The sequence below is a fragment of the Sapajus apella genome, unplaced genomic scaffold (assembly GCF_009761245.1).
Source record: "Sapajus apella isolate SASKATOON/1434 unplaced genomic scaffold, GSC_monkey_1.0 scaffold43, whole genome shotgun sequence".
Classification (NCBI taxonomy): Eukaryota; Metazoa; Chordata; class Mammalia; order Primates; family Cebidae; genus Sapajus; species Sapajus apella.
Window position 1 is genome coordinate 2522168 of NW_022436983.1, and position 23225 is coordinate 2545392.

The 23225-nt window shown below is 53.9% G+C and overlaps 2 protein-coding genes across 12 annotated transcripts in view; one reads left to right on the forward strand and one right to left on the reverse strand.

Annotated features, from left to right (window-relative positions):
* Nucleotides 1-9330, forward strand: part of SLC45A1 (solute carrier family 45 member 1) — a 29907-nt gene extending 20577 nt beyond the window's left edge. The window contains exons 7-9 of the mRNA XM_032300286.1: nt 2127-2303; nt 4077-4282; nt 8908-9330. Of these exons, the coding sequence (XP_032156177.1) occupies nt 2127-2303; nt 4077-4282; nt 8908-9174 (650 nt within the window). The 3' untranslated portion in view covers nt 9175-9330. The remainder of the gene's footprint in view (nt 1-2126; nt 2304-4076; nt 4283-8907) is intronic.
* Nucleotides 9331-16746: 7416 nt separating this feature from the next.
* The window catches only part of RERE (arginine-glutamic acid dipeptide repeats), a 474067-nt gene continuing 467588 nt past the window's right edge, over nt 16747-23225 (reverse strand). For all 11 annotated transcript variants that reach the window (XM_032301146.1, XM_032301145.1, XM_032301141.1 and 8 more), the window contains 4 exons: nt 22474-23194; nt 20458-20604; nt 19762-19942; nt 16747-19455 (listed from right to left, as the gene is read on the reverse strand). In XM_032301146.1, coding sequence (XP_032157037.1) covers nt 19422-19455; nt 19762-19942; nt 20458-20604; nt 22474-23194 — 1083 coding nt within the window. In that variant the 3' untranslated portion in view covers nt 16747-19421. The remainder of the gene's footprint in view (nt 19456-19761; nt 19943-20457; nt 20605-22473; nt 23195-23225) is intronic.

A 23225-nucleotide genomic window follows, 5' to 3' on the forward strand; every position in this document is an offset into this window, starting at 1 on the left:
TCCCACATTCCCACATTCCCACCTTTCCACATTCACACATTCCCACATTCCTGCCTTCCCGCCTTCACACATTCCCGCCTTCCCGCCTTCACACATTCCCGCCTTTCCGCCTTCACACATTCCCGCCTTCCCGCCTTCCGCCTTCACACATTCCCGCCTTCCTGCCTTCCCACATTCCCCACCTTCCCACATTCCCACCTCCCCTCCTTCCCACCTTCCCACTTTGTCTTGCTCTGTCTTGGAGCACAGACCCCACACCTGCCTGCCGATGTCTATTGCACTTTGTAAATTCACCTGGCTCAGCCTTCCAATGACCACTGATAAGCACCAATTTGCATTTCATTCCATTTGGTCTCTTTTTGCTGTGGAGTTGTCAAACATTTGAGCATGATTAAGAATTTGAGGCCAGGCGCAGCAGCTCACACCTGCAATCCCAGCACTTTGGGAGGCTGAGGCAGGTGGATCACAAGGTCAGGAGATTGGGACCATCCTGGCCAACATGGTGGAACCCCATCTCTACTAAAAATACAAAAACTAGCCAGAGGTGGTGGCGCATGCCTGTAATCCCAGCTACTTGGGAGGCTGAGGCAGGAGAATTGCTTGAACCAGGGAGTCTGAGGTTGCGGTGAGCCAAGATGGCACCACTGCACTCCAGCCCGGTGACAGAGCAATGTCTCAAAAAAAAAAAAAAAAAAAAAAAGAATTTGAGATACCCATACATTGTGGGACATAAATCAACATAACCTAGAATGCAATGTCATAATGGGTGAGAATCTCAAAAATATTCCTACCTTTTATCTCCGTGACCTTACTCAGTATTTCCTGCAAGCCCATAATCAAAGACTGTATTCAGAATATATGTGCAAGGCATTTATCACAGCATGGTTTAGGACAGCCACAGACTCAACGGGGGATAGAGATGTCCAACAGTTGGGGAAGGGTTAAATATATTCGGTGCATCCACACTGTGAAATATTTTGCTGCCATCCAAACAAGTCTGTTTAATTCTTGATGGCATAGAACATTGTAGGTGATAATTCACAATGGTTCAAGAGGGCCTATAAATACCACCTTCCTCCACCAAAGAGGGGACTGCTGAGGTTCAGGGAACAGAGCACTAAGGTCCATGGCATCATATTCATTTCCGTGCTCCCCAATGGATTTTTCCCAATTAAACGGCCCCCTGCCCCTGCATCGCCCAGGGAGCTGGAGCACCTTCACCACTACCCTTGCCTCGTGTTTATAGAAATATGTAGTGGCTTAAAATACAAGACTGCAAGGAAACTGTGTTAGTCTGTTCTCATGCTGCTAATAAAAACATACCCAAAACTGGGTAATTTAGAAGGAAACAGAGGTTTAATGGACTCCAGTTCCACATGGCTGGGGAGGACTCACAATCATGGCAGAAGGTGAAGGAGAAGGAAAGGCACTTCTTACATGGCAGCAGGCAAGAGAGTGTGCGCAGGGGAACTGCCCTTTATAAAACCATCAGATCTCATGAGACTTACTCACTCTCATGAGAACAGCATGATAAAGACCTGCCTCCGTGATTCAATTACCTGCCACTGGCTCCCTCCCATGATATGTGGGGATTATGGGGGCTACAATTTGAGATGAGATTTGGGTGGGGACACAGCCAAACCCCCCAGTTTTGGGGGGTTTGTTTTTATTTTTGTTTTGAGATGGAGTCTTGCTCTGTTGCCCAAGCTGGAGTGCAGTGGCACAGTCTTGGCTCACTGCAACCTCTGCCTCCCAGGTTCCAGCAATTCTCCTGCCTCAGCCTCCGGAGTAGCTGGGACTACAGGCACACTTGGCTAAGTTTTGTATTTTTTAGTAGAGATGGGGTTTCATCATATTGGCCAGGCTGGTCTCAAACTCCTGACCTTGCAATCCGACTGCCTTGGCCTCCCAAAGTGCTGGGATTACAGGCATGAGCCATTGTGCTTGGCCTGAACACAGTTTTAACAGAGGTTATTCTGGATGGTGAAGCTAGAGATATTTCTTCTTTTACGTTTGAATCCATACAAAGCACTCGTAACTTTTATAAGCAATAACTGCGTGATGGTTAGGGAAAGGGCAGAGTGCTGCCTTTGCCCTGAGGTCATGAACCCCTTTCTTTCTTCCAGGGTGGCTCTCCTTCGAGGGGATGCTGCTCTTCTACACGGACTTCATGGGCGAGGTGGTGTTTCAGGGGGACCCCAAGGCCCCGCACACATCAGAGGCGTATCAGAAGTACAACAGCGGCGTGACCATGGGCTGCTGGGGCATGTGCATCTACGCCTTCAGCGCCGCCTTCTACTCAGGTACCTGTGCCAGGCCAGGCTGGCAGGCAGTGAGGGCTTCGGTTGGGTCTGTGGAGCTTGTGAAATGAAGGCAGGTCCTCGGCCTTACGATTGCAGACACTACATCCCAATTCGGGAGATGCCACCTCTTTCCCGGCTGCAGGGCCCTGGGCTTGGGGGAGCCGGTCTGAAGATGCTGAGCCTGGGGGCCTCAGGCCTCTGAGACCTGGTGACCCTCGGGGGCATGGGTGTGGTGTGTCAGGACCTGACTACACCCGCAGGCCGCAGGCCGTAGTGAGGGTGAAGCAGGAGCCTGGGGGGAACTCCGAGGCCACTCCCAGGCAGCATGTTCGCCAGCCCCCAGCTCCTTCCCACTTTGCTTCAAGGAGCCGGTTCCCAGGGAGGTGGGGGCAGGGCTGTGTGATCGTGGAGGATAGGGGTGGGCAGGGGCTGTGGCCCAGATGACTTTGAGGTTCTGTGTCTGGGGGACCCTTGGAGTGCAGTACTGAGTTCACGCCAGGGTGAAGCTGAGCTGCCATCCCCACGGGGCCTGGTGGGAAGTATGCGCTGGGGAAATTTTATCCCAGAGGTCTGCACACTTTTTCTGTAAAAGGCTGGAGAGTTGGTATTTCCAGCTTTGCCAGCCCAGCAGTCTCTGTTGCAGCCCCTCACTGAAAGCCACAGACATGGGAAACCGAGTGGGCGCTGCGTGCCAGTAAAACTGCACCGTGTTCACTGAAATAGGAATTTCACGGGATTTTCACATCACGAAATGTTCATCGCTTTTTGATTTTTTTTTTTTTTGAGAGGAAGTCTCACTCTGTCACCAGGCTGGAATGCAGTGGCATGATCTCAGTTCACTGCAACCGCCACCTTCCTGGTTTAGTGATTCTCCTGCTTCAGCCTCCTGAGTAGCTGGGACCGCAAGCTCACGCCACCATGCCCAGCTAGTTTTGTATTTTTCGTAGAGACGGGGTTTCACCATGTTGGCCAGAATGGTCTCGATCTCTTGACCTCGTGATCCACCTGCCTTGACCTCCCAAAGTGCTGGGATTACAGGCGTGAGCCACTATGTCCTGCCGCTTTAAAAAAATTTTTTTTTTTAATTTACAAAACTAGGCTGCAGGCTGGACTCTGCCTTTGAGCCCTAATCTGCCAATGGCTTTACTTGTTGCCCCTATCTTCGTGGGTTCGAGTCCCAAAGTAGAGGGTCCCTGAGGGACTGCAGCAAGAAGAAATCAGTCAGATCTCACTTGCGAGTCTGTGGGGCGGCTCCTTGGGTGCCGGGTTCCCCCATAGCCGGGTGCCTCAGGGTGTGGGGAAGTGGCCCCGTTTTATGTGATTCTAGGGAGCCCGGTCGCTGACATCTATGCTGTCATGTCTTCTTGGGGGTGTAACAATGGTGGCTGGCTATGGGACGGGCTGATGTTGTTTCCATAATTGCACAAGAACGCAGAGGTTTAGCTGGAGACCTTAAGTCCCTGAGCCTCTTTGGTGTCACAGCCCGAAGGCCCCTCTACCTGCAGAAGCTCTGGGGGACCTTGCCCAGGCCAGTGTGAACAGGACACCCCGGTCCTGCCATCCATCCAGACAGCCCTGTCCTGGGCACCCACCGGAGTTACTGGGGCGGGCTCTCAGCTCCCTTGGGTCCCCCAGGAAGTACTTTCTGCTCTGGGGCAAGTGGCTTGCCACGCCAGTTCCCACCACTGCTGGTGTCAGGGGAGGTGGCACTGGAAGCTGAGTCCCTGGAGGCTCTGGCCGCATGGCACGGCTGACCCTCTCTGCGGCCCACAGCTATCCTGGAGAAGCTGGAGGAGTTCCTCAGCGTCCGCACCCTCTACTTCATCGCCTACCTCGCCTTCGGCCTGGGGACAGGGCTCGCCACCCTCTCCAGGAATCTGTACGTGGTTCTGTCACTCTGTATAACCTACGGGGTTCTATTTTCCACGCTGTGCACCTTGCCCTACTCGCTGCTCTGCGATTACTACCAAAGTAAGAAGGTAAGTGCTCTCCCTGGTCTTGCTTTGGGTTTGCTCCTTAGAGAGAGAAACCCCACTGAGACCTGTCCCCCAGGATACAATCTGCAGAGCCTGGTGCAGAATGACGACTGTCAAGACAGCAACAGCAGAGCGTTAAACCCAGGGGGCCCTTCTGAGCATGGGGTGCGCCCCCTGCCTGCCTCCCCCTCATTGCTTCCCTAGCAGAAGCCTCCAGCCCACCCAGGCTCTGGGCCGGGCTCTGTGTCCTTCGCAGGGATGTGGGGATGGGAGGCCGCCCCCCCCACTCCTTTGTCAGGCAGCCGGGTCTCCTGGTGACGCTTATCCCAACCATTCACAGTGGGACTTATGGGGAGGCAGTGAAGCTCAGAACACTCAGCAATCCAGATCAATAAGATGTTAATGAATTATTTTTAAAAATCAGAATTCATTAATCCCAGCACTTTGGGAGGCCAAGGCGGGCGGATCACAAGGTTAAGAGATTGAGACCATCCTGGACAACATGTTGAAACCCCGTCTCTACTAAAAATACAAAAATTAGCTGGGTGTGGTGGTATGCACCTGTAGTCCCAGCTACTCGGGAGGCTGAAGCAGAGAATTGCTTGAACCTGGGAGGCAAAGGTTGCAGTGAGCCGAGATCGCGCCATTGCACTCCAGCCTGACAACAGAGCGAGACTCCGTCTCAAAGAAAAAAACAATCAGAATTTATGCCAAAAATCCATGCAGAACAATATCATAAACATTTAAAATAAAGAGGGGATCAGTTCGCCACGTACTGGGGTGCTGATAGCCAGCTCAGCTGCTGGTCCTTGAGGCGGGATCCTTTTTCTATTTGAACTTCAGTTCTGTCCTTGAATCCTGACTAGATGGTCCTTGCCCTCTGGTCTCGGAATTGTCTTGGTTTTATTCCCTGATCTACTTGCCGGTTTTATCACTTTGCTCTTGTTCTTCATGGCTTCCCATCAAGCCGTGGGTATGAGGTGACAGCGTAATTTATCAGATCTGGTTTTGCCCAAATACTGGGCATGCTTTAATAACAGCCAAACCATTTCATTATTTGGATAGGCATGGGTGCCTATCAAGCAGATTAAAAGGATGCAGTATCAGTCCTTTAGAAAAGAACAGCTAAACCTTGTTATGGATTATGGATTTGGCATAAAGAAAAATAATCAGGCATCATAAGATTAATAGAAATTTCACTTCACATAACGTAAAACATGGCGGCTTCCACAAATGAAATTAGAGGTCATCCTGGATCCCAGAATTCAACCCCTATTTATAAATGCATAATGCATTTAGCTACTCTTTGGCTTAAATGAACTTGTTGAGCTAGCTTGGTATGTTTTATAATTTTTACTATTTTCTACAGAGAAAGTATTTTCTTTCTTTCTTTTTTTGAGACAGAGTTTTGCTCTTGTCACCCAAGTTGGAGTGCAATGGTGTGATCTTGGCTCACTGCAACCTCCACCTCCTGGGTTCAAGCGATTTTCCTGCCTCAGCCTCCCAAGTAGCTAGGATTACAGGCACCCGCCACCATGTCGAGCTAATTTTGTATATTTCTTTAGTAGAGACAGGGTTTCACTATGTTGGCCAGGCTGGTCTCAAACTCCTGACCTCAAGTGATCCACCTGCCTCGGCCCCGCAAAGGGCTGGGATCATAGGCGTAAGACACTGTGCCCAGCCAGTATTTTCTAATTCAAGTTGGAGCTATCTGTGCAGTGGTTTCTCTACTGTGGTATATAAATGTTTTTAGTATAAAATGAGCCAATGTATAAAATACTACTCTATACCATAATATAGTTACACTTTGAAAAAAAAAATGAAAAGATCAGTAACAGTGCTGAGCCACCCCATACTGGAGTCTGAGGCAGTGGCTAACACCTGTAATCCCAGCATTTGGGAGGCCGAGGCAGGTGGATCACAAGGTCAGGGGTTCAGGACCGGCCTGGTCAAGATGGCGAAACCCCATTTCCACTAAAAATAGAAAAATTAGCCGGGCATGGTGGGGGGCACCTGTAATCCCAGCTACTCAGGAGGCTGAGGCAGGGAACTGCTTGAACCTGGGGAAGCAGAGGTTGCAGTGAGCCGAGATGGTGCCACTGCATTCCAGCCTGGGTGACAGAGCGAGACTCCATCTCAAAAAAAAAAAAAAAAAAAAAAAATGCTTTAAAAGGCCGAGCACAGTGGCTCACGCCTATAATCCCAACACTTTGGAAGGCTGAGGTGGGTGGATCACTCACTTGAGGTCAGGAGTTCAAGACTAGCCTGGCTAACATGACGAAACCCTGTCTCTACTAAAAATACAAAAATTATCCGGGTGTGGTAGCCTGAACCCATAATCCCAGCTACTCAGGAGGCTGAAGCAGGAGAACTGCTTGAACCTGGGAGGCAGAGGCTGCAGTGAGCTGAAATTGTGCCACTACACTCCAGCCTGGGTGACAGAGACTCTGACTCTAAATAAATAAATAAATAAATAAAGTGCCTTAAACTTTCTTTTCATATTTTCTCAGCATGGGTTTTTTTTCCTTTTCTCTTTTTGAGACAGAGTTTCGCTCTTGTTGCCCAGGCTGGAGTGCAATGACGTGATCTCAGCTCACTTTAACCTCCGCCCCGGGGTTCAAGCAATTTTCCGGCCTCAGCCTCCTGAGTAGCTAGGATTACAGGCACATGCCACCACCATGCCCAGATAACTTTGTATTTTTAGTATAGACAAGGTTTCACCACGTTGGTCAGGCTGGTCTTGAACTCCTGATCTCAAACGATCTGCCCGCCTCAGCTTCCCAAAGTGCTGAGATTATAGCCGTGAGCCACTGCACCTGGCCTCAGCATAGGCTTTTAACAGCTGTACTGAGATACAAAGCACCATCAAATAGCATGGGAAGTGGACCATCGGCGGTTTTAGCACAAGTTGTACAATCATCACCATCAATTTCAGAACAGTTTTGTCACCCAGGAAGAAATCCGTCAGCTGTCACCCCTCTGACCCTCCCACTCTCCCAGGCCTAGGTGACCCCTGACCTACTTCCGGTCCCCATGGACTTGCCTATTTGGGATGTCTCATGTGATGGAATCAGGCCTTTTGTGTCTGGCATCTGCAACTCAGCTGTGGGCGTCAAGGTCCATCCATGTTGTTGCCTGGGTCACTGCCTCATTATTCCCTTTTACGGTCACGTAATGTTCCCACCATGATTTTTTTTTTTTGGCAGTGACTTTGAAATTTTAAAATACTGTATTGAAATATTACCTGGAGAACCTGCACAACATAGCCAGAGACCATCTCTAAAAATAAAATAAAAATTAGCCAGGTGTGGTGGCATGCACTTGTAGTCCCAGCTACTCAGGATGCTGAGGTGGGACGATCACTTGAGCCCAGGAGGCTGAGGCTGCAGCGGGCTGAGATTTTGCCACTGCACTCCAACCTGGGCAACAGAGCACCCTGTCTCTTAAAAAAGAAGAAAGAAAAGAAAGAAAAAGAAGAAGGAAGGAAGGAAAAGAGAAGAAAACAAAAATGACCTGGATTACTGAGTTTCTCTTTTTTTTTTTTTTTTTTTTTTTGTCGTTGGGGTTTTTTTTTCCCACCCTGGAGGGCAGTGGTGTGATCTCAGCTCACTGCAACCTTCGGCTCCCGGGTTCCAGTGATTATTGTGCCTCAGCATCCCGAGTAGCTGGGATTACAGGTGCCTACCACTACACCTGGCTAATTTTTTTGAATTTTAGTGTAGACGGGGCCAGGCTGGTCTTGAACTCACAACCTCAGGTGATCTGCCCACCTTGGCCTCCCAAAGTGCTGGGAATACAGGCATAAGCCACCGCGCCCGGCCTTTTCTCCCTTTTAATCTCATGCCTCAGTTGCCTCCCCCAGGCCTAGCCCTGGTTTGTTTTAGAGAGTTTGGAGTCTGACAGGTTCAGCTGGGCCAGCCCTGAACACAGCCCTTCTGATGGGGGTAGAATTGGCACAGGGAAACCACAGGGGAGGCCCAGGCCCCCAGGTCACAGGGATGTCCACTCACCCAGTGCCTGACAGGCTGGCTGGTGCTAGGGGAGCCAAGTGAGGGGAGCCCATGCCACCCCTCCCCACCGTCACTCTGCACAGACCACGCTCTCAGCCACTGTCCCCCAGCGTGGCTGGCAGGGGAGGGAGAGTGAGTGACGTGTCCAAGCTGAAGGCCACGAAGACCTTGGAGCCTCAGGCACAGGAGCAGAGGCCATCACGTGTGGAGGACTTCGGGGTGTGGGGCAGGCCCCATCCTGGACGAAGGTGACCGAGAGGAAGACAGGAGTGGAGTGGCCACCTGGCTGGGCAGATTGGTTTCGTTTGGGTGAGAGGATGGGGACAAGCTCACGTGCTGAGTGGGGAAAGTGTCTCCGGCCACCTCGGCCCGTGGGAGCTCAGCCCTCCGCCCCATTAGTCACAGATTCTTTTCACTGTCGTCATCTCTCTGAACACAAATATTGTTCAACTCTTGGCTGAGCTCCCTGTGCACGTCGGTGCTGGAAAACATGAGCCGCTGTGCGTGGGCCGCTCGGGCCTCCTGGGCTCGCAGGCCACGCGGGGCTCAGTCACCTCGTACTGGCCGCGGCACATCTCGCTGACACGTCTCGCTGACACGTCTCTTCCTCTGGGTCAGTTTGCAGGGTCCAGTGCGGACGGCACCCGGCGGGGCATGGGCGTCGACATCTCCCTGCTCAGCTGCCAGTACTTCCTGGCCCAGATTCTGGTCTCCCTGGTCCTGGGGCCCCTGACCTCGGCCGTGGGCAGCGCCAACGGGGTGATGTACTTCTCCAGCCTCGTGTCCTTCCTGGGCTGCTTGTACTCCTCCCTGTTTGTCATTTATGAAATTCCTCCCAGCGACACTGCCGACGAGGAGCACCGGCCCCTCCTGCTGAATGTCTGACATCGAGGAGCCTCAAGTCTGGACTTGCACCAGCACCTGGGGGTCTGGAGCAGGCCGACCAGTGAGGACCAAAGGGCCTTGGTGGACAGGGGGACAGGCTGCCTACTAGAATGTAAATATGTGATAAAATAATAAATGACAGCGGCAAAGCCTACAGTTTCTAGCTGTTGCTCTCCGGTGGCTGAGAGATGCTCTGGGGACCGAGTTATTCTCCTGAGAACTTGGGCAGGGGGAGGTTTGTAAGAATCTTTTTTGGAAAGTAAAGATGTAATTCAATGGTTCTCAACCAGGGGCAATATCGTCACCCCACCCCCAGGAAGACATCTGGCAACGTCTGGAGATAGTTTTGATTGTCACAACTCAGGGATGCTGTAAACCTCCCTCAGTGCACCCCAACAGCAAGGAGCTAGCAAGACCCAGATGTCAACTGTGCTGAGGGAGAGAGCCTGGTCTAACTGGACCGTACTTCTGTACATTGCATCCCAGGGTAGAGTCAGAGCTCTTTTGGATCAGACAGGTCTTTTGGATCAGAAGGCCTCATATTCCTTCACTTGTCTATTCGTCCATTCATTCTTCATTTGTTCATTCATCTATCCATCCATATAACCACCCGTCCACATAACCATCCATCCACTCATCCAAATATCTACCCATCTGAATATCCACTCATCCACACATCCATCCATCCACATATCACCCATCTACCCATCCAAATATCCACTCATCCAAAAATCCACCCATCCGAATATCCACCCATCCGAATATCCACTTATCCATATATCCATCCATCCATCCATCCACCCATCCACACTCCAGATATCCACTTCCCCATCCATCCATCCATCCGTCCATCCATCCATCCATCCATCCGTCCATCCGTCCATCCATCCATCCATCCATCCATCCATCCGTCCATTCATCCATCCATCCATCCGTCCATCCATCCATCCATCCGTCCATCCATCCATCCATCCACACTCCAGATATCCGACAAGTGCCCGCGTGTGGCAGGCAGTGGTTGGCCTGGGGATCCATCTGTGAGTGTCCACTCTTCCCTGGTGGAACCGATGTGAGAGGAAGGGAAACACATGGCTGGCTGAGGTTCCGTGCAGCGCAAGAGCAGGGAAGGAGGACAGGGCGGCAGGGGTGTCCTCATTAGTGAGGTGCTGTTTGAGCAGGGGACTGATGGCGTGAGGGAGGGATCTCTGAGGTAAGCATTTACTTGGCAGGTTCGAGGGAGCACAGGCACCAAGGTGCATGGATTGTAAAATGTCCTCCAAGTTGGAATTTTAAGGAGGTCAGTGCCTATCCTGCCCTTTGACTCCACAGGCAGGGGAGTCCCTAGCAGGGAGGCCTACTAGGGACTGGAGGGTGAAGTTCGGGCCATTCTTCCCTGTCCATCTGCTGAGCGTTCATTCCTCAGGTGGACACCATGTGCCTGCTATGTGTGGGCACTGCTGGGCCTGGGTCTGCCTGGGCTGTGCCCACTGCCTCCCAGTGTCCCTTTATGGACCTGGCAAAGCTCTCGAGAGTGTGGCAGTCCCTTGCCATCTGGCCTCTAACCATCTTCCATCACTTGACACCAAGAGCTCACTGAGGCCCCTTCCCAGAGGCCTGGGAGGGCTCCTCCCCGCATGCTAATTACTGGCCACGAGTGGTCACGGCCGGGTCCCCGTTGTTACCGCGCTGGGCCTGGCATGGGGTTGTATAGCCCCCAGATTCCTCACTGCATGCTGTGTTCTGGGGACATATGAGACATCCTTGACCACAAATCCAAAACAAACGACAGGGGTTCCAGGGCCTGTTGCCAGCCGGGGGAAGTCTGGGGTTCATGACAGTGTCCTATCATCTTGCTGTGACCAGTTAGAAAGGCCACCTCCCCACCTGGGCCACAGCCTCCCTCCCAACCACGGCCTCCCCACCTTGGTTATGACCTTCCCACCAGAGCCCCAACCGCCACCCTGGGCCACAGCCTTCCTCAGTGCCACTGCCCACTGCCGCCTGGAGCCCCAGTGGCCTGTGTGGGCTCACAGGGGGTCAGGCCGCTCCTCTCTGTGCCCCTGCCTGACTCCTGGCCTCCCGTCTACCATCACACCCATCCTCCACCCTGAAGCTGGGGGCCTATAGACACAGGCCTGAGCCCATCTTGTCTTCCAGTCTTCCATGACACCTACCCTGGCTCCCTGGAGCCTAAGGAATCAGGCGGAAACTCCTCCCACCAAACAGCCCAGCCCATCTTCCTAAGCTGGCCACCTGCTGCATTGCCAGCCCCCTGGACTGTAGCCACAGAACCCTCGAGGGCCACAGTCTGTGCCTGTGTTTAGGCTCTTCCTGCAGGCCAAGGCCACCTCTTCTCTGCCCATCAATATCTGATTCATCCATGTAGAAATGTCTGAAATGCCACTTCCCCCGTGCAGTCCACCCTGCTTGGAGCCGGTGATTATTTCCCTGTGCCTTCATGTGATGCTGCTTTACCCTTCATGGTCATGAGCTCAGTGAGGTGGGTCTCGTGGTCCCTGATGCACGCATAGCTGAAGCACAGAGAGGTTTAGTGGCTTTTCAAAGTCACACAGCTCCTTTGGGCCTCCATGGACATAGGCCCTGCGGTTCTCCCGGAACTGCAGACTTATCCTGTTGACATTGATGTTGCTTGGAAGAGCTTCAGACTTTCTAGAAAATGTGGGGTTGGGTGATTGTCCTCTAGTCTGGGCTGTTTTTGCCCAGAACTGGTCAAAATGAAGAATAGGGGGTTTCCCTCTTACTCTTGGCTTGTCAAATCCTAGGCCCTCTTCCTGGAACTTTCTAACAAAACAAAGATTGATTCTACACTTGGGAATTGTTGCTGTCAGGCTCTTTTCTGAGCACCTGCCCTGCCTCCCAAACTGTGGGGGTACTGCCCTCGGGCCAGGTCCAAAAAGCTGCCTTGACCGTCAGGTCTGTTCCCAGCAGATGGCAGTGGCAGCAGCCACTGGCTCCAAACCAGGAGGTCCGGGACTCACCGAGAGCCACACTCATTTGCCTTCCACATCTTGGAGAGGATTGCTGTCTACTTGAAACTCAAGCAGTAATGATGTCAGTAGTCACCGCTGCTTGCTGTTTGCCAAGTCCTCACTACGCATGCGGCCACGTGCATCTTAATCCATCCTCCCACCTTTCTGGGAAGGAGGTATCATTCCCCCATTGGACAGACCTCAACGCTGAGACAAGCATACCCAGCACCTGGCCCAGGTCACAACAGGGTGGGGTTTGAGCCCAGGGAGTGTGACTCCAGCCTCATGCCGCTGAGTACCTCAGGAGTGCTGTGACAGCTCACAGGGCAGGCAGCTTCCTTCCCTGTCTGCCTCCTGAACACTGCGCTGCTGCAGGGAGGCCTTGGGCTCATTCTCCAGGGAGCTCAGCTTGGAGGGAGCTTCTCATTCCATTCAGAGGTGAGGGGACAGCAGGAGAAGGCCACTTGCTTTACAGGCCAGCGCTCCGCAAGACTCACACTTCTCAGGCCACTCAAAAGTAACTGCGCCACCAAGATCTGAAGGCACTCCCGACTTTCCCTCCAGCAAACTTGGAAAGTGGCTCCCATTCCTTGATACCACTCGGATGAGACACACCTAACTGCCTTCAAGCACTGCCCATGACCCTTAGCGTGGAAACCCAGCATCAAAGCAAAGGAATTGTACTCGAGGTCATCACCTCCCTGGGTTTTGTTTCTACCTCTCTAGGCTGTTGGGCTCACCCTGGACCATCCCTTGGGGGACCAGGACAGTGTAAGATGGCATTCCCACACTCGCCAGGCTGGGCTACAGGTTTCTGGCAGAACAGAGGTGATTTCCCTGGAATATGCAAGAACTGACCATCGCTTGGGTCCCCAGCAGTCGGGGGGTCCCGGCCCTCCCTGCACTCGCTGGGAGCGTCTGCAGAATCCACGCAACATGTGGGGCATGACATACCATCCCCCGCTGGGAGCGGGTGTCTGGAACGGGGGGTGGGTACTTTCGTGGCACATAAGGACTCCCAGCAGCTTCTCAGGGCGCTTTTCAGGGCGTGAGGGCACAGTTATCAGAGTCTGATTCTTGGAAGTCATTCACGGCTGATGCCCATTCTGGGATCCTCTTCCATAAAAGCATGTTGACTGAGTTCCCACCACGTACCCGCCCAAGCCCTGGGGATGCAGCGGAGAACAGAAGAAACCTCCTGGTCTCTAGGCAAGACCTTTGCCCTCGTTCTCACAGTCGCGCCTACCTTGCCTACCTGCCCAAGCCGCCAGCCTCCCCTGCCCCACTCAGCCCCCTCCTCCCAGCCATCTCCACACCCTGTTGTGCTGGGGCCTGTTCCAGTTGCCCCTTGATCTCTGACCCGCCTGTCCAGCCACCTGCTTCTGGGAAACGTTGGATCTTTTAGACAGTACTCACTGCCAAACCCTCCAGCCTTCCCCATCTTCGCCGCTGGAGCCTTGCCTTGCCGGTCGCCACCCGGGGCCACAGGTCTCCTGGCGGCCTCGGGACCAGGGCGGGCACCTCGGCCTTGTAACTACTGCCACCTGGTGGCTAGGATGGGGATGGACTCTGTTCAACCGCTGCCCAGCAGCAGGGTCCAAGGGGATAGAGAGGGCTGGGTGGTCAGTTGCCCAGAAAACAATGGGATAGACAAGAAATGGCCTCAGGAATCCTCTCTGGGTCAACTAAAAGGTGCCCTAAAAGCCTGTTTCTAATTACATTTACTCCAATGGTTGCTCGTACCCTAGGGGTTCACCAAAGGCCGATCCCCCAAGCCCCACTCCCCACTTCTAAGATGGTGTTAACCAGGGCTGGGGTCAGAGGAGCTGCAGCGCCCACACAGTCAGGAGAATGTGAAGGGAGGGTCACCAGGCGCCCAGCAGAGGAGTCGGGAAGTCCCTGGAAAGCCTTCCCGACTCAACCAGAAAGGTCCTTCTATCCCGCCCTTCACACCGCCTTCCCAACAGCACATCTGTACTGCAGCAAGGAACCTTGCCCTGCAGGGCCCACTCATTCATTCATTCGTTCATTCATTCTTGCATGCATCCATCCATCCATTCAGCAAATAACTACAGAGCAAGTGCCTTCTACACAGAACTTGCCTGTTTCAGTAACAAGGGCCCGGGTGCCTGTGCACACACACAGCTGGGCCGCGGGAGTTACAGGGGGCCTTCTGCAGCCTGGATCCCTGAGGTGTCAAAAGGAAACAATGACCTCTCCTGGCAAAGGCAGACACTAGAGAAGCCACCTTGAGTTAGAGGAACAGAGAACCAGGGCTTGAGCTGCCAGGGCTCTCAGGGCAGCTAGGAACCCAGTGGAGACTCAGGGAAAGGACCTCAGATACCGAGACCTCCAAAGGCTGACCATGCCGCCTCTGAGAGGACTCGGTGAGGCATCTGCAGCTGGACCTCATTCACAATGGATCCCAGCTCCAGCCAGCCCCTGCCTTCCAAAGGGAGGTCCAGGAACCTCATGAACGAGAAAGGGCTGGCTTTATGCTGCAGCCCATGTCAGTCAACCCGGATGGCCAAGTGCGCGGCAGCCTCCCGTGGCTGGCTCATCTGGCAGATCCTCCCTAGGAGGGGGTAGGGAGGCCAAGGACTCCACTGTTTCCGGGTCTCCACCAGGCAGCAGGAAGGTCCCCAGGAGTCTAGGGCAGGATAGATTTTTCCACTGGTCTTGGGGCCTGGCAGCTTCATCCCATGTCTGGGTAGCTGGTTCTGATGTCAAAGCTCTGAGTTCAGGTATGTGCCTGGACCTTCTGGGCTGGTCAGGTGAGGCTGATGGTGGTCACTGAAGTCTGTGTTCGTGCCCAGCCACACTGCCCTGGGTCTCACCGCATGGTCAGGATGGGGCCACTGAGGGTTCTTAGCTCAGATGAGGGGTCCCCATGTCTCCTCAGCTTCCACACAGAAGGGCTCTGGCCCTGACCATCCACTGCCCCCCCCACTGCTCATCAGCCGATCACATCTACAATTGTACAGCTCACGAGTGCTGAATTCTGAGGGCCTATGTGGGAGGCCATTGACCTTCAGATACATGATCTTGACTCACCCAGGTGCGGCCTAAGTGAGGCCTCCTGTCCCTGGACTTACCATGCGTACTTAGCAACAACAGCCACATACCCAGCTGCGCACCTACACTGTGCTGAGACCCTGGGACTTACACCATGCCCTGCAAAGTGCCATCTTCCTAGCCCACCTGCAGCGGAACCAGTGGGGCTTTTGAGCCACCGTGCCCAAGCTGGGGATGCATTTCCAGGAACCAGGGGCAGAGGGCACAAAGGACGTTACTGGGGCAGCAAGAGGCAAGGGCCTGGCTTCAGCGGGCTGCTGGAGGATGGCCCCATTGCCCTCCTCCTCCTCCCGTCCACTCAGCAGATGTCTGGTTAGCATTTTCTGGCCCTCTTCCTCACGAGTGTGTGGCAGAGTGGTGACAATGGCCACAGCTGTCCATGCCGGAGAAGCTGCCCAGCTCTGATGAGAGCCTTGTTGCACCACTCTGAAATCTGTACTTCACAGACCTGTACCCATGATACGCTGCAGCTTCCTAAGGAGCACAGTCCGGGTGAGACCCGTGAAGATGGCGCTTGGATTCCGGCCTCTCCCAGCCACCCCAATGCCATCCTCTCACTCAGGACCTTGACTGACAGCCACCTGGACCTCCGTGACCCTGTGCCCTGGTCAGCTGTGGAGCAGGACCCTGCCGTTCGCCTCAAGTCCCGCGTGGACAATCGAGTCCCGGCATGGCGACGTTTTCTCAGGTCCTGAGTGAGGCAGTGCCTGGCGTCTGCTGCTCCCCAAATCTTTATCACGTGGCGGACCCTGCCTGGTTTGAGGGCAGTTTACCAACAGTGAGCTTTCTGGGCTGTTCTTGCCTCATGTCCCGAAACATCTAGAAACTCACAGCCCTATCCCAGATGACAAGGGGTGCAAACACATTTCTGGGGACAATCTGAGGCTTCAGGAAAATGCCCTTGACAGGTTCTGAAGCCATAGTGCAAATTCTAACAACACCTGTCCCTCTGTGGCCGTGTCCACACCCTGCAGGCCACCTGCTGCCCCTTAGGAAGGTTACACCTCCTTAGGCCTGAGACGCATCCTCTACCTAGAGGGCTACTGTAGAGCTGGATGGGGGGTGGGGGGTGAACGGAGGCACTGACAGGCTTTGAGAAGAGACTGATGGGGTCCAGACAGGTAGCCTCTAGGCTGGGGGGCGGTTGCGATGTCTCTTCCTAAGCAGGAAGTGTGCCATATGCCCTTACACGCCAGCGATGCCCACAGATTATAGAGGTGTGGGATGAATGGCGAGGGGTGGGGAGGATGCCCTTGGTCCAAATGCCCGCTTAGGGCCCATCCGGCTGCTTGGGGAGCCTCCAAAGAAAGCAGGCACCACCACCAGAGAAATCCTCTTCCCAGACAGAGCTAACAAGGATGTTTCTGGAAACCTCTCTGGGACGCAAACAGGATCCCCAGCAGCAGGGAAAAGCTGACTCTCCCTCTGCCTGTCCCCCACCTGGGTAACAGCCAGGATCCCCGCCCACCCTCCAGAATGAGACAGTGCACGGGAGACACCCAGGGGCTGTAGTGTAGCTTGGTTTTATTTATGTTCACAAATATTTCAAAAAAATTACAAAATACTCAAATGGAGAGAACACAGAAGTCACGATTTCTGGGTGTCTACTCTGTTTACACTGTGTTATCTCATGGCAAACTACTCATATATACATTTAGCTTCAAGATATATAGAAACGTAGCAAATCCGAATGTGCACTCTGGCTCTGCCGCAGTGGAGTGAAGCTCAACCTCAACGACACTCAACAAGATACGGGGACACACAGAGGAGCCAAACCAAACCCCAAACAAAGGGAGGAAAGTCCAGAGGAAACTGAGCGGCTGGGCTTCAAAGACACAGGGCCTCCCAGAGAAATTGCAATTGATCTGGTGAGGGTTTCGGGTCAAGGTTTTTAAATGGAAGAATCTCAGTGCTTCACCTTGGGATATGGGGAGAAATGCAAACCTAACAAGAGAACACCTTCGGACAGCTTTCAAGTACAGACCTCAGAGTACTCCACTCTTTCTCTTCTTTGGAAAAACAGATGACAGAGGAAGAGACAAAGAAGGTTTAACTGAATGGTAGATGTTGTGCTCCACCGAAAAGCAAGCAAGCAAGAAAACCCAAAAGGAGAGAAGGAGAGGGCATGGATGCAGGGGCCTGGGAGCCCAGCAGGAAGAGGCCCCAGTGGGAGCCTCCAACAAGCCTGCCACGAGGCCCCGTCCCACCCCACGAGGAAATAAATGCCTCCAAGCCAATGCAGCCTGAAGTCTGATGACAGAAGGTTAATGTGAGCTTGCCTCCCCACTAAGGAACTAAAGTTAAGGCAGAGATGGAATGAGAGAAAAATGGAAAGAAGAAAAATAAACTATAAACATTTTCAATAGATAGAACAATCCTTTCCCAACTGAAACCAAACATGGTTTTTAAGAGAAACTGGGAATGCCCTTATATGACTCCAGAACCTGGATTTGAGCTAATACCTGCTGGTTTCTAGATCAAACTATCAGCCTCTCTTCCTGCTTCCTCTGCGGCCTGGGTCCTAGATGGACTTTCTGTCTGCTGACCTACTGTGGTCTCTCTGCCCTACAATTCTTGGGATGGGACCAGCACAAACAATGGCAGAAAAGCCATCTAATGTCTGAGATAAGAGGATGGGAAAAGGCCACATCCTGGCAGGAAGCAGAGCTGACAGAGGGCAGACACCCCAAAACACCCATCCTTGGCCTGGGAGAAAGTGCATTATGGCTGCGACCTGGAGAGGAGGGCAGGCTCTCTCCAGGACAGTTCTGCTCGGAGGGGCCTGGCCTCCTAAGCAGCTGTGCCGCAGGCGGAAGCCTGCTTTCTGACCTCACATTTGTGGAAGGGACTCCAGTTCCCACTTCCAGGATGAAGAGTGGGACTCCAGTGGTTTGCCAGTGCAACATGGGTCGCCACGCAGACCTACTCCTGGGGGAAAATGCAGGCCACCCCCAACACCTGTCTAACTCCAGGGTCTCCCTCGCTCAAAAGCAGCCTTGGTCTGTGGCAAGAATGGGCCATCCTCACCATAAGATCTAGATGACAATGTGCATGAAAGGGCAGCCTTCCAACAGATCCCTTTGGCAGGCATATGTCCTGGGTCGCTCATGTGCCGAGTTATTCGTATGGAATCATTTTCTTGAATTTCTTAGATTATGAAATTTTCAGAGTATTTAAAAAGGCATTCATCCAGAGCAATCAAGTATGCGTACATAGAAATCTAGAAGGAAATCTACAATGGACACAGGACCACATGCTTTCCATCCCGTGGAAACAGAACAGTGACACGGGGAACAGAAAGCGAGCATTCACTGCCTGCACTCCCTGTGCAAACTGGAAGAGGTCTGATGGACAGACGTCTGCAGAGCTGGCAGAGCACAGGCTAGGAGCAGACAGACGTGAAACACAAGGGGCAAAACTTCACCCCCGCCAGCCCTGGATGCTTACTGCTGTGACCAGGCCTCGGCCAAGCCTCTGCCCACGGGCAACGCCCCTTTGCTCCCTTTAATTAAAGGGATAATTATATATAACTTTTTATTAAAAAATCAACTCTGTATTCTGTCAATAGTTGGTAGGAATTCACAATTAGTGACATGGCTGGAAAAAATAGATCACAATAGTAGTTTATGGAAGAAAAAAAAGGCTGTTCTAAAATTATTTATTTACAGACGTAAAAAGCCATGCTGCAGAACTTTCTCAAATTATGAAGATTTCCTACAATGTATTAAAATAAAAGATTTTTTTTTAAAAATTATAGCTCTTGGATTCCAAATTCATATGCCACCTATCTGCAAAGCTTGCGAGTTCTGGACACTCGTCACGGAGTGTGTCTGCGAGCGCACAGTGAAGGGTGGGAACTGGATTCTAGCACCTACGGAGAAATCAAGAAGAAACTAAAGCAAACCCCAAGATTGCAGGGAAGCTTTCTGAATGTTCAGTCCAGTCCAGGACTCACTAAGTTTCTGGGGGACTGTCATGCAGGGAGATCCAAACCAGTCTCAGGAAATCCTCTCGACAAACGAACACTATTATGTGGGTACATTTTCAGTTGTGGTTTTTAAATATATAAAGAAATCTTTAGAAGATATTCTTTTTGCTTTTGCAGCTCCTACTGTATGTAAAAAGTCCTGTTTCCCCCCCAAGAACTGGGGTTTCCACAGCCGGCGTTAAGAAATAAATAACTTATAACTGCTTGTCACCTTCTTTCTTCAGTCGACTGGGAAGACAAAACAGGAAAGTGTGTTTAGTCTCCGGTCTGGGTAGGTGGGCAGCAGCCCCAAAGGCAACAGCCAGGCAATCCAACCCCAGCCCGCACCCTCTGGCGCAGCTGACCCATCCTCCCAACACCTCCCTTCCTCGTTTCTCCCAGTGCCGTGGTTTCACGGTGTCCCCTCTAGGGCCCAGCAGCTTGATGGGAAGAATCCGGCAGTGGGGACTATGGGAGAAACACCATGGGCACCTGTGGGTTGGTGGGAGGCTGGGCTCAGACACCCCTCCACTCCCGCCTAGCACCCCGCCTCACCTGTAGTAATCTTCCTGACTTGGTAGGTGGCCACCATGCATGTGGGGGTGTCCGTGCAGCCACTGCTGCTCCATGGCCAGTCTCTGCAGCTCGGCCGACTGGGCGTGCATGGCCTGCAGCTGGTGGGCTGCTGACATGGGGGGTGGGATGGCCCCAGGCAGGTCTCGAGGGTAGGGGGTGCCTGCCAGACACAAAACAACCCGTGCTATAGAAACAGCCAGAGGACTGGCCAGGACCACAGTGGCACCAGCACAGCGAGCAGCAGGGAGCACAGGAGAGATGGCCAACATGGACACAGGAGCCAGCCCCTCCCAGACTCTGCAGACAGCGGGAGGGCAGAGCCTCCGGGGAAGTAGAAGATGCCCTTGGGTGCCTCAGCCTGGATCCGGCCTGGCTCCTCCTCTGCATGCTCCAGGCCTCAGCCTAAGTGCCTTGTGCCTTCAGAGGCCTGCCATGAGCCTCCTCTGCTCCTTTTACCGGCCCTGCAGTCCTGGCTCTCAGCAAGGCTGATGCATTTAGGATCCCCAACCCCAGGCAGTCCCCAGAGGGCAGGAAGCTTGTTCCCCCAGGGACCCCTGGCATATAGGGTGCACAAACCCACCTGCTCAATACATGAATAAATGATTGAAGACAGCAGACGAGACCCCAGCCCAACTCTCACACAGTCCCCTGCCCCTCCCAGAGGGGAAGTCTTACCAAAAACTGGATGGCGAAGCATCTCGTGCTCGTGGGGGGGCTGTGCAAGCAGAGGGTTGGGGAGAGTGCCAGGGGGGTAGGGGAAGCGAGCCAGGTGAGGGCCGGCAGTCAGAGGGTCGACCAGTGGGTGGACGGGGCCCGCTGAACCTAAGAAAAGGACAAAATGCCAGATAGAGGTGGTGCATGGCTCTTCAATGCTTATCCCAGTGAGTGACTTCCTCCTCGCCCTGGCTGGCTCCTGGTCACCAGGGATGGATGGTACCACCTGACTGCAGGTGGCCCTGCCCTAAAGTGGCTGCCTCCACCTTCAGTGAGAGCTATAGAGGCAGAGAGAAGTGATAAGCCCACTGCTGATGAAGGCACTTCCTCTCCCACTGTGAAGCACCCCTTCCAGGCAACCCCAGGCCAGTTTTGTCAAGGACTTGGGATTGGCAGGGTCCCTCTCCCTGGCCACCTGGGCCTGCCCTCTGCCTGTCAGGTCACAGGAATACACCACCTTACCCCAGTCGGTGCTGGGCTGGCACCCCTTGCCCAGGGCTGTCTCCCTGCCCTTCACTCGCAGAACCCAAAGGAGGCCAGCAGAGCAGGCACTGAACGGGGACCTGGCCTGACACTGCCCTCTCTTCTCTGCTGGCACCAAATCTTATGTCTTACCTTCAGAATGCTGCCTTGATCAGGCCCCACCGTGCCCCTCCTGCCCTCATCTCCTATCCCCTGGCTCAAGCCGACAGGTGCTGGCAGGAATTTCATGGTCCCTGGCAGGTTTGAGCTCTCCCTCCACCTCTGTGGCTGCTCTTGCACTGATTTCCCACAGCTTGCCCTTCACCTCCTCCGTGTCTCTGCTACCTCCTCATCGAGCCTCTCTTGACGGCCTTCCCAAAACTGCCACACTGCCCCCGCCCCCACCCCCAGCTCTCCTGATCTCCTCTTCTGGATTTATTTTCTCCCAGAACATCCACTTCCCACCTCTCACAACCTGGCAGATGTCTTTCAACCGTCTTTCCAAACTGGAACGTAAATATGGACGGGGGTTTTGTCAGCACCTACAACTATACCTGGCACATCCCAGTTGTCCAGTAAACACTTGCTGAATGAACGGATGATGCATGAATGAACAAATGACACCCTGCCCTCATATACTGGCTCTACTGAGGCTTTTAAGGTCCACCCCAGGTGCGCACAGAACTTTAGGTCTGAGGGCAGCAATGGTGAGTGCACTCCCATGTCAGGACCTGGAGCAGAGGCAGGAGAGGTGGCTGCCTGCCTTCCCTCTGGGCCCTGCCCTATCAGCCATCCTCTTGCCCAACACTGGAGGGTGGCGGGTAAGGAAGCCCTGCATGGAGGTTGCACCACGGGACCTGGACCCCCGAGTCCCACGGGGCGGGTGCGCCTGCCTCCTCACAAGCAGCACCAGCTGCAGAGGGAGTAAGGATGCCAGCTGTGCCTGCCTCTGCCTCAGATCAGCCTCCCCACAGCTGGTCCGTGAGCAGCCTTAAGGAGCTCCTTCTCCCAGGGTGGAGAGGACCAGGCAGCCCTCGCCAGGTGGGTCGGCTAGGAGAACTCAGCTAAAGTCTGCAGGAGCCCTGCCCAGCCTTGCTTCTCAAGGGAAGAGGACTGTGCTTTGAATTCTTACTAAGTGACCTTTGAGTAGCCCAGTGCTTCACCTTATGCTCCTTGACTCCAAAGGCCACATGACCCTGTGCTTTGCTGCCCTTCCCTTGCCCCGTGGGCCTAGGCCACGTCCCTCCATCCCAGGCACAGGGCCAAGAGCCCAGGCTTCACCTGTGCACTGCAGCTGTCTGAGGCCCTGCAGTTCTGGAGAGCTTCCGGGCCGAGGAGAGACTGTGACACAGCAAACCGGGATTGTAGGTGGGTGCTGAACTATTCTAAGATCTGCCAGGAATGAGGGGTCTGTTCAGAAAAGAACGTGCTCTGCGCCTGGATGGTGACTATTGCTGATCTGGCTCTGCACCCCTCCCCGTGCCTCTGTCCCACCTGCCACGCTGGGGCACGCACCTTGGTGGAGGGGGTCCTGCTGGTGGAGGTGGAGGTGGGAGTGGATGTGTGAGTGCTGGTGATGATGCGGAGTCACGTTGAACATCTGTAGTCGGGCCAGGGGGTCGCTGGTCAGCGACGCCATGCGCTCTGCGTGGATGCGCTCAGCGGCCAGTCTGTCAGGGTAGCTCATCTCGGGCCGCAGCTGGGGGCCCGCCAGGGCCAGTCTCTCCCTCTCCAAGGGGTTCAGGCCCGGGTGGAAAGAAGCAAACGGGTGGGGCCCGGCGGTCGGGGGGATGGTGAGGGCGCTGTGCCGGGCAAAGTGCTCCATGGGGTTGGCGGCTGGGTGCAGGGGGTCCAGCTCTGGGGGCTTCACTTCGAAGCCCGGCTTCATCCTCTCCCTCAGCTCCCGCTCCCGGATCTCCCGCTCCCGGATCTCCCGCTCACGGAGCTCGCGCTCGCGGATGGTGGGGTCGACGTTGTAGAGGCCGGGCATGTGGTAGGCCAGCAGGGGGTCCGTGGGGTTGAGGGGCATGTAGAAGGGGTGGTTGCGGTTGGTGGGTGACATGACATGGGGCCTGGCGTACTCGCTCAGAGTCCGAAGCGCCGGCGTGTCGGGCCCAATGTAGGGGGGCACAGCAGCAATGGTGGTTGGCGGTGGCTCAAAGGATGGCCGCATGTGGCCTGGACCACTGAGCTGGGGGTCACTGAGGCGGCCTTCGTGTGCTGAGCTGGACGCCTTCTGCCGAGGGAAAAGAAAGCATGAGGGGTCT